This window comes from Anolis sagrei, chromosome 4 (assembly GCF_037176765.1).
Source record: "Anolis sagrei isolate rAnoSag1 chromosome 4, rAnoSag1.mat, whole genome shotgun sequence".
NCBI classification, from domain to species: Eukaryota; Metazoa; Chordata; class Lepidosauria; order Squamata; family Dactyloidae; genus Anolis; species Anolis sagrei.
Window position 1 is genome coordinate 175749842 of NC_090024.1, and position 17890 is coordinate 175767731.

At 37.4% G+C, this 17890-nt stretch overlaps 1 protein-coding gene across 6 annotated transcripts in view; it reads left to right on the forward strand.

Moving 5' to 3' along the window:
- Nucleotides 1-17890, forward strand: part of BEND5 (BEN domain containing 5) — a 995828-nt gene that overhangs the window by 557928 nt on the left and 420010 nt on the right. For 3 of the 6 annotated variants that reach the window (XM_060773472.2, XM_060773473.2, XM_060773476.2), the window contains 2 exons: nucleotides 6532-6665; nucleotides 11923-12298. The exons of 1 other annotated variant lie outside the window; for it this stretch is intronic. In XM_060773472.2, coding sequence (XP_060629455.1) covers nucleotides 6532-6665; nucleotides 11923-12298 — 510 coding nt within the window. Of the gene's footprint in view, nucleotides 1-6531; nucleotides 6666-11922; nucleotides 12299-17890 lie in introns of those variants that run through there. 2 more of the 6 variants (XM_060773477.2, XM_060773475.2) reach the window with 2 other exon arrangements.

Consider the following 17890-nt stretch of genomic DNA (forward strand, 5'->3'; position numbering starts at 1 on the left):
AGAATGTTCTCCATAGGCCTTCATGCCAGGTGACTGAATTTCTGGTTCCTGGTAACCATTGTTTCTGTGCCCAGATATGTTAATTCAGATAACTGGTCTTCTGACTTCCACTACTTTAGGTTTGCAGTTTTCTAGAATGCTTTGTTTGCTGCTATGTGACTTTTTGTTTATTATTTCCTCAATATATGGGTTAGATCTTAGTAATGGCTTTAATGTGCAAGTTAAAAATAAAAATAAAACAAATATTTGTTAGGATTCAGACTGCCATACTTGGAGTTGACCACTGAAAACAATGGAACTGAAGTCATGACTAACTTCAGTCACATTGTTTTCAAAAGCACTCTAATGTCTGTAAGCACTCTAATTCTTTATTTTATTATTTTGTTTTTTTTATGGAAGTTGCTGCACATAAACTCTTTATGGTGAGATATGTTATATGTCTAGCAAAAAATGCATGTGCATCATTTCATACCTGTGACATGCAGAATTGTAGACTAGCACTTTCATAGTAGCTAGGATGATAGGCAAAAGAGGAAATAACCTTTTGGAAACATTTGAACCATGATGTCTAAACTTGGATGCTATAAATTAACTTTCCCATAATCTTCATTTTAGGGTTCCCTGGTGGCACAGCAGCTTAAACCGCTGAGCTGCTGAACTTGCTGACTGAAAGGTTGGTGGTTTGAATTTGGGGAGCAGGGTGATCTCCTGCTGTTCGGCCCAGCTTCTGCCAACCTAGCAGTTCAAAAAAATGCAAATATGAGTAGGTCAATAGGTACCGCTTCTGTGGGAAGGTAACAGCGCTCCATGCAGTCATGCCGGCCACATGACCTGGGAGGTGTCTGCGGACAATGTCGGCTCCTCGGCACCACCCCCCAGAGTCGGACATGACTAGACTTAATGTCAGGGGAAACCTTTACCTAGTCTCCATTTTTAAAAGATAGGGTGAACATTTTTGATAGCTTTTAAAATATTAGTCATCATAGTGTATATGAAACATAAATGAATTTTATATTTAGATTTGATTCCCATCTCCAAGGCATCTCCTTGGACTACATGGCAATTTAGGTATTCCAAAATCCAAACAAATCCAAAACACTTTTGATCCCAAACATTTCGGATAAAGGGTGTTCCATCTGCACTCCTTACTTTCCTAGAACTGCTCAGTTAGTCATACTCAAATTTTGAGATATTGGTAGCATTTAGTAATTCTCCCATTGGACCTTTAATTTGTAGAAAGGACTGAGAAATATCAAGGATCTGTGGTAAAGATTCGTGGGGGAAAAATAACTTCACAAATCATAGATTTGCTTATGTAACCAGTAACATTAAAAATTCCTGAATATTTTAAATGTGCAATGAATACAATCTGTCATGAGACAGCAAGGGAAGCAGTTGTTTATTCAAAGTAATGGTTGCCGTACATATCAGTTTATGTATTTCATGCAGTGTACTTAGGAGCTAAGTTCAATCAGATAGCAATGGATAGCATAGTAGTTAACCACAATGATATCAGTTCCTGATACTTCGGTTATGTAGTCATATCATTATGGGAGTGTAGTTTAAACATTTACTTTTGTTTTCTGTAGGTTTGAAACTTATGTCCTATATAAAAAAAGTGGGTTTCCCTCCACATATTGTTTAATTGTAACTCTATTCAGATTGGCCTTTAGTGAATAATGATGGAAGAGGCACTTTAACAAAACCTGGAGAACCATATATTTTGCATCCATGTTGTATAGTTATACCAAAAATGGTGCCTTTCCGTACGTATAGTGCAATCATTCAGTCTTCATTTCCCAAGCATAGATAACCTCAATGATGATATATTTGCAGTGAGCCAATTGTTGAAGACTACCCTTAATTTACCACATTTAGTCTACTGCTTTATATTGCCTTTTCCTCTTGACTGTAAGAACCTGATAAAGGAATATAAGAATTCTTATTGTGCAGATTCCATGTTATTAGATTGATGGCACCGTATCAAGAGTGCATACAGGCAGTCCCCAAGTTATGAACAAAATAGGTTCTGTAGGTTTGTTCTAAAGTTGAATTTGTATGTAAGTCAGAATTGGTACATTTTAAAGTGTAACTCCAGCCAAATATACACCTATATACTTGCTTAGTATAGCACAAGGAATGGTTTTCACCCCTGTAGTGTTTGTTCTGCTGTCTGTGCCCCTGTTTAGAAGACTTCACCTCACTTGGTGTCCCTGTGATAATTAGATTTTGAAAAATTTGGTTTGCTGTGGAAACAAGGATTGATGATAAAGCTTGAGGCATCTTTTCTCCATGATAACTATGAGGAGTGATTTTCCCATCCTAGGGGTAGATTTCTCTCACGTCCTGTTTTCTCACCCTCCCTCCCTTCCTAACTAAGAGTTGTTTATAAGTTAGATGTTTGTAACTCAGGAACTGCCTGTAATTTGTAGAAGGCCATCAGACAATGATACAGAATTCCTCACATGACAGGGATCACAATACTCTCTGTAGGAAAAGAGTAGTAGTTTGGCAATCTGTGAAATTTCAGATGAATACGTTACTATTTCAGAGATCTGTGAGTTTAGTTTTCAATATTTTCTTTCCCCATCCTCTAACATTTCTCAAGGAAACATTTAAACGTGCAAATTGAGATTCTTGGTGGTGTTTAGGGAGTATAACTGTCTCATGCAAATAGCCCAGTTCCTCCTTCCAGGCTGTCAAGTCTTTGGGATCATTGTTACCAACAGTCTTGGGAAGAAAGTAAAGAAAGAAGGAGACTATCAAACAATGGGGACTGTTTGTTTGCACTACATTTCACTATAGAGAGAGGCTATATTTTAAATCCTTAAATAAGAGAACAAAAGAGGAAGAGAAATTATATGGTAAAATTCAGATTAGAAGAGGTGTCATTCAGAATTCCTTTGTGTATGGATTCATCAATACTACATTCTACAAAATATTTTACAAATGTCTTTTGTCTCAGTTTCTGTATTTGTGACTTGTAAATTTTGAATATGAAGAGTCTTCAGGTTATTTAGATTTTACACAATCTCGCTTGTGGATAATCATGCTGGTGTTTTAGCACATGAATTCGATATATTTGGAGGGGCAATCCAAAAACAAACCATGATTTTGCACCACACCGAGCACCCACAAATATGTATGCCTACATAGCTTACCTCCATTTCATAGATTCTCAGGTTTTCTCTGGCACTTGTTTGAGTTGTTTCCATTTTATATAAGGTGCACAATTTTCCTTTGCTATTGAATATAATGGGACTTTAATGTCTCTGGATTTTGGTATCCATTAGAAAATGGCTCTTTGAATCAATCCCCCATGAAACCAAGATACTAGTGCTTTGCTCCACGGTTTTCCCAAGGATTGCACAGTTATTGAATAATTATAGTTCTTAAGACATGTACCTACTAAAGTTATAAGCTCCTTAGGAGGAAAATAAGTATGGGCAGATAAAAATTGGACTTTCTTGATGGTAAAAGCCAAGTTTAAGATTCAATAGAATCTCCTAGTTTTTGAGGAGCTTTATGAGTTCACAGTAACTATAGATGCAGCGCTTGTTTTCTTCTGACATGGATTGATTTTTTTTTATTCCTGATTGTGTGTAATATCCACAGTACAGGAATAAAGCCATAATTAGTATTGACATTGACAGATTCTATATCCAATATAATTTAGAATATTTGCTTTTAGTATTATTTAGCCTTTTCCATCTCATCCCTTCAGCCAAGTCTGTTATCATTAGCTCATGACCCAGCTTTCTTTGGTTCTTAGTGTCCCCAAACTAAGGTTTTGTATAATTTAAGAAAGCAGAGGCTCCCTTGCTGAATTATTTTAAAATACTAGATTATTTTAAATTATTTTCAAAAATATCTTACTAAAGTTATAATAAGCTACTGGTTCTCTTTTTTAAAAAAAGCTTGCAAATTTTCCAGTTTCTTGTCAGTATGTAGATTCTTATAGACACTTTAAAATACTAAAGTTTTTTTTAATAAAAAAAACCCCTCTTAATTTGGCATTTAAAATGTTGTCATATACATAGCAGAAACTGGCCTATATAAAGTACATTCTAAATTATACAACAAAATATAAGCTCCTTATGAGGAAAATAAGTATGGGTAATATAATTAAAATATACAAATTTAAGATTAAAGTAGAATTAATCTTATGAATATCAATAAAATCTTATGAATATCAATAAAATTATCGCAGTACAGCACCATAACTGTTCTAAAACCAGAAGCATCCTGGAAAACAAAAATCTTAAAATGTCACCGAAAGGAAAATTTAAAAAGGATCCATCCTAACTACCCTGGGGACGGAAGTCCAAGGTGGTTTGGCCACTGTAGATGGGGCCTTGTCATCATCCATTTTTGTCACTACAATACTAACTACACATGGTGAAGCCACATCCTAAAAGTGCTTGTGGTTAATTTCTTCATCTATACAGTGGTAACAGAAGCTGCTAAAGTAACATATTATCCACAAGTATTTGATACCTTATAATGCTGATGCTTGTTTTGAATTGAGTTCTAGGTGATAAAAGCCTTCAAACAGCCACATGGAGTATCACCCTTTTTAAAAATGCCCTTTGGTTTTATACATGGGCTCATGAAATTTTGTAAGATAGTAATGCTTACTGTTAACCCTGTATCCTAAGATTTGCAGCTTTCATTATACAATCAAAGGAATACCAACAATCGTGTGCTTCATATTTTTTTTTAAATCACATGACCATAACTTTTACATCCAAAGATAAGGCTTCAATCTTTCACATATCAACCCTTTGAACATCTTCTTTCACCTTTGTCATGCCCCTTATGCCCAGCTGATAGTGTTTTTTATTATTATTTTAAAACATTGGGCTTTGGTTAAAAAAAATGTTTTTAAATCCACTGGCACATTCATGATTAGTAGCTGCTGACTAGGAAAAATTAAATTATATGTGTCCTGAGTAACAAGATAACTTTGATGTGGATGCTATTAGTACATGTTGGATATCTCTGATTCAAAATGATAGGGGCGAGAAATATTTTGGATTTGAGTTTTTCTGGGATTTTGGAATTTTTCCATATACATAATGAGTTCTTTTGGAGGTGGGACCCAAGTCTAAACATGGATTTCATCTATGATTCATATCCTATATAGATACCTTAGAAGTAGTTTAGTACTACAATATCTTAGTGGTACTGTGCATGAAACAAAGTTTGGCTACACTAAACAACTGGAAAGCAAAGGTGTCACTGTCTCAGCCACCCTTGTGAACATTTTGGATTTCCAGATAAAGGATAGTAAACATGTATTTTGTTTCATAAAGGGCAACAAAGTTAAATCACAGTTAGCCCAGGGTAGTATGAAAATTAGCCCAGGGTAGTATGAAATGAACGGAACATAGTTACAATAAATTGGAAGGTAGAAATAATAAATTAGTAACCAGGAAACAGATTACTTGTTTCTTTACTAGGTGTGCACCTGTGGTGGGACCAATTTTTCTGGGTGCTATGTTGGCAGCCAAATATTTTGATCTGAAAAAAAAAAAGAAGCAGAAGGAAGTGGTCTGGGGAAGGAGTAACTTAATCTTTTATTTTTTAATTTTAATTTAGTTTCCGCCTAAAAGCATAGCAGTGTAATGTATCTGGTGGGATTAAGGGTTCCAGGCAGAAACAGCCTTGGCGTTCTGCACAGGAAGTAAAGGATGCTGTAACAGTGTAAATATTTGTATAGAATAAGCATAATGACAATTCAGTTTTTATGTGACTTTGACAGAACAGTAAAAATATGGTAGTTTGGTAAATTCCAAACCCAGTTTGGATTGGATAGTCCTCATATTAGGAAAAGGGAGTATAAATCTTCCTATAGCAGTTCAAAAACTGGGATCTGGTTTCATTGGATCCAAATTTCCTAGAAACCTTGATTTGTTAAATTTCAACTTCTGTAAGGAAAACCAGTGACAAACAATAATGAAGTGCAGGGTTCTTAGCAGCATTCAGAGTGGAATATATCATTTATTTCGTAAATTTTTATTACAAGATTCTTCCTACATTACAGTTTACCCTCATAAAAATCCTATAAGATACGTTGATTGAGATGAAATAACAGGACCAAAGTGACTCAGGGAGCTTTATGGTTGAGTGAGAATTTAATCTGGATTTCCATTGCCTTGGGACTAGGAACTACTGTTCATCCTTTGGGAAAAACCTAATGGCTTTGTAGAAGGTATTTTTTAAATTTAAAATATTTTTATGAAAGACTGTCTGATGTTTTGTGTGTTTTCTTGATCATGGAAAGCTATATTTTTATATATTTAAATTTCTGAATACCTATATGATATTGGTGACTATGGTTTTCCATTTTGGAGAGACAGATGTTTAAAATTTCATTTGCCAGTCTTCATTTCATGAGAGTCTGTGGAACAGTTGCTTTTATTTCAGGAGGGAATTAAACATGGGAACTTTTGAAATGGTCTGGCCTCAGTCATATAGAATGACTAGTTTGATGAATGTGACCAATTTTATTTTTATGTAAATTTACAGAAGATAAGACTGACCTTGAAAACAGAGTGATGCAGAAGAAAATTAAAATCCCCAAACTCTCTCTCAATCACCTAGAAGAAACAGGGGAGATAACGGATTATGGGGATGAAGATATGGAACTTAGACACTGTAAGGTATTGTAGTTTTGTTTGTTGGTTAATCTTTTTAAAAGCAATTTCCGAATTTCAGGGTGCCCTTTGGTTCTTGGAGAAAAGGAAGTAGAAATTTAGATTGTGATTTTGTGCATAGTTATACAGACATCAATTCTATTGAAGAGAGTAGAATTTACTTCCAATTAAATGTTCTTTATACTATTCAGCTAAGGTTGGAGAAGATGTGACCATTATATCTAGCACCAATTGCTGTAAAGGCCATCTTCCTCAAATTCAACTATTTTACTCTGTGTGCAAACTCTTTTAGTGGCAGTACTTACCCACTTCTTCAGGTTGGCCAAGAAGGTTTTTTGCTTTGTTTTAAAAAGTTTAATGATCAGACTTTCAACTAAATTTTTATTGTAAAAGCAAATATAAATGTTCATATATCCACTTTTGAGATAACATCTGCTGCCAGACTTCTTTGTTTACTTCAAGTTTTCTGTGCTACAATCAAGTCATAATGGGCTACTTTACATAGTTAAGTACTTTATAAATTGCAAGCTTCACAGAAAAATATCCCCATGGATCATGTATTAATACATTTGTCTCTTAGGTCAGAACTTCTTAAACCTTTCCCATGTGTCCACTTTCCTCCAAGACATGTTTATATGACCCCAGGTATATAAGTTTATCAAATAGGTGTAAAAGCCAAACATTGATTGAATATAAATCAGCATTTGCAAGGCTTGCTAAACAGGCTGATTGTCTTTTTTGTGGAGTTCAGCTGAAGCATTTTCTGCAGAGTCCATTGTAAACACTGACAGATTTGTGCGAATGAGTGGCGATCAGAAACCTTTTCTTGTTGGCAAATTTTTCGTGACCCTAACATTGAGCTAAGGAAACCTCATTTGGGGTTGGGACCCACAGTTTAAGATCAGTGTCTTAGGTGACAAGAAAAGTTTGTGCAGAACAATTTTAGAGTCAACAACAACTTGTTAGTACAATACAACCATTATCCCCGAGCCTAGTGCCCACAGTTTTACCTATCCTCATCCAACAAAATGAGTCCTCTCTAAGAATTGTATAGGTCTTCCAGGGGTTCTTATGATATGCTGTTTCCAGGAGTAACCATAGAGTCATCCTGGGGCACCTAACAAATTCTCTCCAGAAAGTTTCTAGGTTCTCCAACATGATTTTAGGTGAACTTCCAATGTAACTTGTTCATTTCAATAGGGTTCACTATTACTAAGCTTTTTCCATGGTAAGTCCCCTGCAAACATGACGATGATACTTTACATATTAAAAGACATACCTCCAACAAGTTTGTTAGGGGCATCCCATAGATGGAGAGTATCTGGCTATGATGCTCATACCTTTTACAAAGTCAAAATTATTGGCAAAAAGTAAAATTTTCTAGGAGACATCCATAATACAGTATAAGGAAATATTTTGTACAGAAACCATTCTGAAAACACTGCATAGGATGTGTATACCTTACGATTCCTTTCCTTTGTTTTTGCTTGCTTGCTTGTGGATTGCACATTTTTGGCCCATTGGTTTTGGGCCATATTGTTGTGTTCCTATTCCCGACTTGTGGCAACCTTAAGGGGTTTTCTTGGCAAGTTTTATTTAAAGAGGTTTTGCTTTTGCTTTCTTTTGAAGCTGAAAGGAATTGACTTGCCCAAGGTCACCCAATGGGTTTCTGTAACTGACTTGGGATTTCATCCTGGTCACTTGTATTGCTCAAATCACTACCCCATATTGTTTCTCTATGCATAAAAGCTTTCAGAATCTAGCCTTTTGTCAGCTGCTATGCATTTTTCAACTTTGTCGCTGTTGTGTTAAGTAGGTTTTCTGATGAAAAACATTATCTTACCCAACTTTGATTATGAGTACAGATTGAGTCTCCTTTATTTGGAAATCTCAAATACTAACACCCCCCAAACTTTTGCCACCAGTTGAACACTTCTTTACCTTTGGGGAAGCTGGTGGGGGGGGGGGGGTAGTCTCATGTCTTGTAGTTGCCAATGGTGGTGCACAGTGATATACAACAGCTTGTATTGATGATGGTCTAAATACCCTAAAGGTAGTCTGAATCTCATGGGCAAAAATATCTCACTCATAATAGAATACCATGTTGATCAAGACTCTTCAGTTACAGCCAAAACAAAGATGTGGCCATGGTAAATATGACATAAATATATTGCTTGTGTATCTGCCTTCCTTTGCAATACCAGGTATGTAGGATATATTTCAAAGGAAGTCGATCGACAAGGCAGATACACATGCAATATCATTATGTCATATTTACCATGGCCACATCTTTGTTCTGGCTGTCACTGAAGAGTCTTCATCAACATGGTATACTATTTTGAGTGAGATATTTTTACCCATAGATTTCAGACTACCATTCCACATAGTTTAGAAGAAGAATGTCTAAAGTGAGGCCTTATTCTTTCTATTGAAAATAATGTTCCCCCTACTGAATTGTGGGTTTTTACTCTTTTCCAAATATTTGAATAGCTTGAGAATAACCAGCTGCTCCGAAGCACCATTTTACCATTTTATTTGCTGATGGCACTATACCAAACTGTGCCAAAGCCCAATTGGGTTGATTTATACTGTGATGAACACTTAGCCAGGTTCAATGAATTATCAACAAGGCAAAATGTGTGTTTCTGTAGGGAAAAGAGTAAAGGGACTACTCATTGGGCTCTGCCAGGATACTACAGAGCACTATTCAAAGAATATGAAGGTTATTCTAAAGCATAGGATTATCTTCAACTGAATTTTCTTGCTGTACCTCTTTAAAGAATGTATGAATACAGTGCAAGGCTATATAGTTTCAGGGAAAAATTTCTTGTGATTTAATTAGATCAATGCATTCTTTTATATTTATTCTTCTTGATTGCAAAACCTTCTTTTAATACATTTGTAATTTTGCTTTAGCAAATAGTAAATGACTTGTAACTGCACTGGAATAAATCCCTGATCTTAAATGTATTTATTTATTTCTTACCCTCCCTCATGAGTATCAATTAAATATGAACAGCATTTGTCCTTTCACAAGTAAATGTTATACTGCATAGAAGATACTTTATATCCGTTTGGGCTCCTTATTGATCTTCAGAAATTGAGTTTGAGATCAAAATCTTTTGTTGGTGTGCTTTTCCTTGCTTGTTTTGTAGCAAATTGAAGCACACACAGTATTTTCACAAAGAATTTTTATTTTATGAAGATTCTTAGAAATCCATGGAAAAGAGCAAACCAAGAAAGGATATGTGTACAGCTTTCCATGTCAGGTCCCACTCTAGGAGAAAGGCAACATATACACGAAATGAAATAAATTTACAAATTCCTCCTATGTTTCCCAAGTGGAATTATCTTGCAAAGGGGAGTGTAGGGGTGTACCCAGACAGTGCCTAAAACATGCCGGTGTCTGCGTTTTTCCCTGGGGTGTCCAAACGACGCCTCATGTAAAAATGAATTCATTTTAGACAAAGCAGGAGAACCATGCTTTGTCCCAAATTAATTTGCCACCTGGTAAAACCCGGGTCTTTCCAGGTCTGGGCGCTGTGTGGATTATGCCTGAGAATCACCCCACACAACTTCCAGTCCCAATCCACACAGGTGTCTTGTGGTTTTTTGGCTCCTGGTGCCCAAAAACCTCAAAACAGCCTCCACCCCCTCCCAAAACCCCTTTAAGCCTTAAAACTCAAAAATAACTTACCCGGCTGCCATTCCCGTTTCTCCAGAACTCTATTTATTTATTTATTTACTCAACCCCCTAGGGGGGACTCAGGGTGGCTTACAACCGGCACAATTCAATGCCACAATTCAACAATAAAATACATAACAACAATAACCACAATAGTTAAAACATTCAATTAATACAATAACAACTAAAAAGCCTATCCAGTGGCCAACGTTCACCGAGTTCTAAAATCCGTAAGTCCATTCAGCATTACCATAGTCCTTTCCACATTCTGGTCGTCATTACCTTGTCAGTCTGCCAGATTACCCAAAGGCCTGGTCCCATATCCATGTTTTCAGCTTCCTTCTGAAGGAGAGGAGGGATGTTGATGACCTAATTTCCCTGGGGAGTGAGTTCCACAGGTGAGGGGCCACCACTGAGAAGGCCCTGTCCCTCGTCCCTACCAGCCTCACTTGTGATAAAGGCGGGGCCGAGAGCAGGGCCTCCCCAGAAGATCTTAGACCCGTCGCAAACTAGCCTCCTGCGGGAGCAAACTGTGCCAGCATGTCCCTGACGTCATGAGACTCCGCCTCTCTCCCCGCCCCTTTCTCCGCCTCTTTCTCCGTGCCAGAGTGGTTTTTCCTTTGCTAGGGCAGCATTGCCAGCATACTCTCGTTGTTGAATTCTGCCAACAACGAGAGTATGCTGGCAATGCTGCCCTAGCAAAGGAAAAACCACTCTGGCACGGAGAAAGAGGCGGAGAAAGTGGCGGGGAGAGAGGCGCAGTCTCATGACGTCAGGGACGTGCTGGCACAATTTGCTCCTGCAGGAGGCTAGTTTGCGGCGGCTCTTAAACTCCGAGGTGGGACATAGAAGGAGATACCTTCGGACAGGTATGCTGGGCCGTTCTACTGACACATAGAAATGACACGCCATGAGAAGGGAGGGGAGGAGGAAAATTCCTCCTCCCCCTTCTTGTGGTGCATTATTTCTACACACCAGGAGAGCTCCGGAGAAAGGGGAATGGCAGCTGAGTAAGTTATTTTTGAGTTTTAAGGCTTTTTGGGATGGGGGTTGTTTGGGTCTGGACCCCCCCCCCCCAGGAAAGAACGGATGTTGGAGGGAAGGTGTGCGGACTTTAACCTGGGCCCAATCAAAATTAAGAAACCTGATTGGGCCGGATTAAAGTCATGTGTGGACCTGCCCTAGGTGAGCTGAGAGAATGAAGTTGGCAGCATAAGCTTTTGTGGACTAAGTCTACTTCCTCAGATACACAGTATAGATCATTACATAATGAAATAAGAAGCCAAAAGATATAAATCACAACCAGATGCACTCTGACAAAAGATTGATTTTTTTTTTAAAATGGCATTGCTATGTTTTGGCATATATTACACAATGAGGTAGAATGTTTGCATAATAGTTGGGTAGAATGTTTGTGTTTGAGTTTTTTGAAAACTCCTTGCTGCAATAAAAATATTGTATATGATGGATATATCCCCCTGGGAGGATTGTAAAGGATCCCTGCTTTAATTATTGTAGACCCATATAGCATGCTATATGCTACAGTGTATTAATACAGTGTTTTGTTGTGACACACAGAGACATGACGGGAGGAAACAAAATGAAGGCACGCACAAAAGCATCGAAGCAGTTGTTGCACGCCTTGAGAAACAAAATGGAATGAGTCTCAGTAGCAATTCCAGTCCTGAGGCAACATTTTTTGAACCTTCAGAAAGGATGAACAATATGGACGATGCGGTAGTTCCTCGAGTTCTTTATGAAGAATTACTGAGAAGCTATCAGCAACAGCAGGAAGAAATGAGACACATTCAGCAAGAACTTGAAAGAACAAGAAGACAGCTTGTTCAGCAAGCGAAAAAGCTAAAAGAATATGGGACATTAGTGTCAGAAATGAAGGAGCTCAGAGACTTGAACAGGCGGCTACAAGATGTACTGCTTCTCAGACTAGGCAGTGGTAAGTGCTTGAATGTGGTAAGCAGGAACAAGTTTTAAAATAATTTAATTTTTGTATAACGTGACTGAATTTTTATACGAAATAATGCAGTCAGTCCTCCACATTCATGGATATAACCTTTGCATATTTGATTATTTGTTGCTACCACCACTGTGGTGCTACACCATTTTCAATAAGGACTTAAAAAAAAAACAGGGTTGATCATGAACTGTAGTTGGTCAAGTCATGCTTAGCCAGTGGTCAAATCTATAGTGGCTGGGAGGAAGCCAAACTGGTGGGGTGGCTGGGTCTGCATTCCCTCTCTCACTCATTCATGTGGTGGTTGGATGGGTTGGAGGAACAGATGGAAGGTAGAAAACTTAGTGGGAAGGGGGGTAGCCGGGAAGAGAAGGCACTTCTCCATTGAAAATAATAATTTTATTTATAACCTGCCTTATCTCCCTGAGGGGACTCAGGGCAGTTTCCAGTAGAGGATGGCAAACATTCAAAGCCATAAAACAATACAAAATGAACAAATGTTTCTGCTCCAAATTTCCTGCAGTCATGAGTGGGCTTTCCTCATTTTCGTCCTGTGCTGCTCCCCACCTCACAAGCACACATGCTCTCTTTCTCTTCATCATCTCCACCACCCGCTCCCTTGATTTAATCTTTCACATTGATGCAATCCCTGCCATCAGCCCTCGTCACCTCCTCCTCCTCTTGTTTCATATAGGGAGGTAGCACATACATGTTGCACCCCAACATGTGACTGTGATTGCATGGTAGAAGGAGATACACTTTGAAGTGGCGGGGGGCGAAGGAGAGAGGTGAGTGAATGGCCAGTGTAACCGGCCTTTCAGGTATGCTTAGGGCTCTTTCTACACCATGTGCGCTTGTGAGTGGTGGAAGCGGGAGGGAGAAAATGGGGAAAGTCCCCTTGTGACCATAGGTCTGGCAGTGGAACTCAAGAGCAAGTTGCAAAACAGTAAATAGAAAAGAGCTCCTCTGCTTCTCTTTGCTTCAGTTTTCCTTTATCTCTTCCATCCTATCATCTTCCCCTTTTCCTCTAGAATGAGTAAGCAGCTGAGGGAACATATTCACACTGTAGAGGCATTTTTACTTTTTTTCACTTTCATGGGAATTCTTCACCCTTAACTTCCATGAAAGTTGAGGGTCAACAGTAGCACTGTTGTTACTAGCCATACTGCTTAGCCATTTCCTTCTGTGATGAAAATTCTGGATTCATTTTATTTTTATTAAAATAATAGCAATACTATAATAGTAGTTCCAATAGTGACAAGTGCTCTGCGAAAAGTCACAAATTGACTGACAATATATGAGTTGCAAAAAGCAACACTGCTTGGAACACTTCACATAATTTGATGATAGCTGGTAGACTGTTACACTGATATTGGTGATAATGATGGAAGAGGAAACGCTTTATGTGACACTAAGATTGAATTGGTTTCCTCAAAGGACCATTTATGTTCACAGGATGCCATGAATGAGGACAAGAACTTTTGATGTACTCATCCCCTAATATTATATGTTACTATAATATAATGTGCTGTATATGCTCATGTTTACATCTAAGAAATTTTGTCAAAAATTGACCCCCAAAATCAATTAGTCAGTGCAAGTGCTTGGCTTTAACTCTTACTAAGGAAGGAACCATCCCCATCTCTGAATAGGGTGGTAACAAATAAGTGTTTATTCTATCCTGAAGAGAATGTAAAAGAAGCTCAACCCTCCCTGTCCTCTCCTCCATGGTGCTACTTCTTAAGCTATTTGAATACCTGGGTAGGAAAATGGCATCAGCAGTGACAGCTCTGTCTTGCTTCTTTCAGAGGTGCTCTGAAAAATGAAAGTGGGTTAGTAGTTCTTTTAGCTTTCACTTTTTTGCCACTCTAGTCATAGGAGGGATGCTTTTTTAAAATAAGATTTATTACTGTACCTTAACTTTTATCAGAAAAGGAATCATCCCCTTTTCTGGGTAGAGTGGTGGAAGGTCTTGTATATGACTGTGACTGGGGCAACTAGCCCCTCTGAGGCGGCATTGGTGTGTATCCTTCTCCATAGAATGACCCTTGACTTATCCACAAGTCATATCAAAATCCATAATTTTACCTCAAAATATATGTGTTCTTGAGGTTGACTTACATATCAAGTACCTAAAAGCATGACACTTTAGTGACACATCACTGTGATATCAAATACTATAGTGTACGTAGTGATCTCAGATATTTGTTAAATGGCAATAGGACAAAAAAAACCCTCTTGAGTAAGAGATTCTGTTATTTGGACTGGGACTTGCTTCTGGAGAAGTCTACATAGGTTTGCAGACCTATATACATTGAGTTAAAAGTTTAATTTGTTCCATGATTGAGCTCTTAACTCAATTTGCTCTTATATCAAAACAGATTTCCCACTGAAATGATATTTAACTGTTTCGGCTGCCCAAACCCCCTGATCACACAACTTTTTTTGTTACATGTTTTTAAATAAGAAAAGGTACTTTATAAATATCACATAATGTATGAATGCACATTTACATGGAAGAATAAAAAAGACAGGTCAACTTTAAAATAGTAGAAGCTCGAAGTTGTGGCACAATGGTAGAAGCACAGAGTTGCGGCAAGGAATCACAAAGCACAAGGTGAAGATGCAGAAACATCGTCTTCATACTGTACTCATTCCAACCTCCCTCCCTCTCTTCATAAAGCCAAACATACCAGGAATAAAAATCACACAAAATCAACTAACTCAAAGTTGCTCAAAGAAAGCCTTGTACTCTTGTGCTAACATTTCCTCTGGTGCTAGCCCTTTACTCAAAATGCCGCTCGTATGTCAAAACAAAACATGGACCGAGCAATGGCTCTTAACTCAAACACTGCTCGTATGTCAAAGCAAAACCCAGGCCGAGCAATGGCTCTTAATAGTTTGCTGACAGGCTTAAGTTTTCCTTCCAAAATAATTTAGTACAGCTTAAATGTCTAAATTAGCTTTGCAGTGTCGGGAATTTAGCTATAAGTTCAGCAGTCCTTGCCTTTAAAAGTGCGAAATCAAAAGAAGTGCTTCTTTCAATTTGTTACACATTGAACAGATAATGGGTCATGGTCAAGTGTAAAATTTAAGGTAATGTTAATTTGAGACTGTGTAAAAAGAGTTTTCTAGGAAATGACCTGTGACTAAGTTAACATGACTAATACAATCAGAGTTTCCATTGTCCGACATGTAACAGAAGTATACCTGCAAGCAAGACACAGTTCGTACATCAGTGTCTTTGTCATGCATATACATGTTATAATTCAGCATCAAGTTCAAATGCAAACTAACTGCAAAGCTTGTGGCAAGGCTTTTAAATTCCTCGTTAAAATAAAAATAATTGCATATCAGCTATATTTTTGATGCACATTTTCCCCTTAAGGATCATAGTAGTGTTCATAGGAATTCACACTTGGCCATGACAGCACCCCAAATGATTTGTTTCTTTTTAACCTAACATAAAAAGAAATTTTGTATTTCTTTTCATTACGAGTTGCATCACAAGATCTCATATAGTTTCTAAAATTCCTTTTGCTGAATTTAACAGTAACAAAATTATTAACTGGCATCAAATTCATGAGGTATTTTTTATTTGTAGGAGTGGAAGAAGGGGAGATTCCTTATGATAGGGGAGAAGAGTATATAAGTGAAAGAGATCACTACTTTCTTTATCTCCAGCTTTGCCTCTTCCCCAATTGCCAGGTTCAACAGAGATGCAGAAATGAAAGAGCATATGTACAAGAGGATACCCTTTAAAAAAATTCGGTCTCCCTGAGAAATCTTGAAGAAAGTAAACCGAGTCAATTGTCATAGGGAGATACTTTCAGCCATGCAGAGACTAGCTTAAATTTTTGAATAGTTCTTGTTTATTTATTTCCAAGTAAGGGTGGCTCAGAACTTGTGTATTGCTATTTGATTGAATCCTGATTGTGTTGATATTTGATTCAATCTTTAGACTACTTAGTAAAAGGATTACACTTTTGTCATCAAGTTAAATTCACTAGAATATTCCACAAACTTTATGCTGTCTTTATTCCCTGTGTTCAGTTGTTAACTTTAAAAAGGAAGGACACTCCTCCTACTGTATATCTTGGTGGGATACTGGAAATGAAACAGTACGATCAGAGAGAATTAACATAGGTTAGATATGGGTGAGTGTTTTGAAGATTTCTCTACAAAAAATGCTGCAAAATCCAACAAAAATCAGTTTTGGAGTTAAATGTGAATGTTGCAGTATTCATAAGAATGTAATCAGGATTGTAATCAGGATTAACAGGATGGAAATGCCCTAGTTTGCAGTACGTGATAATTCAGAGAACCGCAGAAACACTTATTTGTTTTTTAAGGATTTCTGGTCCAAAACATTATTTTCCATTGCTTCAAGATTCAGGAATGTTTACATTTTTAGACTGACCTGATTTTATATGATATGATTAGCTATGGAGCAAATCTGTTTTGTTTCATCTTTTCCTTTGCAAGTGGGAGTGATCCAGCAGTATGGATGAACACATTGGTTGCCCATGATAAGCCACAGTTCCCACAGTAGCTTAGTTTGTCATTTTATATGATAACAGCCAGTATGGAAGTGGCCTAGAATTTTAGAATTCAACATATGTACGCTAACCTTTTTTCTTTCTCTTTTGGACATTATATGTGATGCAGAAACTTGCCTTATTGTAATCAAGTGTTCTTTTTAATATAGACTGTTACTCAGTTCTTTAAAGGGGCAACAGTGATATGAAGGAAGCTTGGGGCAAAGAACTATGGAAGAAAAAAGAAGGGAGTACAGTTCTTTTAAGATTATAATTCTGCTTTCTAGACCAGAATGCTTTACCATATGCAAATAAAAAGAATATTTTTCATTGAGGGATTTTCCTTCTTTGCATGCATGTGCTATGTTTAGATAACACATTTCTGTTGACTTTTAGAAACCTCCCCTAACTGCACAATTTCTTTCCTGCTTATTGAAGCATAAAACCTACAAAGAAAAAGAAAATTTAAAAGTAAGCATGGTGCATAGCAAATTAGGCACACAACACCAATTAGTAAAAAGGCAGTAAAGGAAATGCATATCTAATTCACAACATGCTGTGCCATAAATACAACTGTTAGTAGTTTATAAAATCACTGAAAAGTTTCTCTGGCTCACAGAGGCTTTAGTTTTGGTATGAAAAACTGTCCCAAGATTTACAACATAAATGAAGACAGTGCTTTGTGTCACTAACTCCTTAATAACAGAACCTTGTAGGTCTCTGGGTTCTTATTATTGTAGAGCTTACCAGACATACTACTTTAGGAACATATGCAATGTCATAAGCATGAACCTATAGAATATCAGCAAGAGTAAAAGGGGAATAATGCCGCAAAAAAAGATATCTCAAATGTTGGATCTGAGATAACATGTGCATTCCCCAAATAAATTTGTTATTCTTATCTTGTTGATCTGTATTGGTTTTCCATGATGTAGGGGAAGCAGAAATACATTTTGCATATTCCTTGAATTTTCAGGGTGCAGGGACGGACATTCCTTCATATGGAAGTATCCTGTTATGTTTCCATTGAATATCC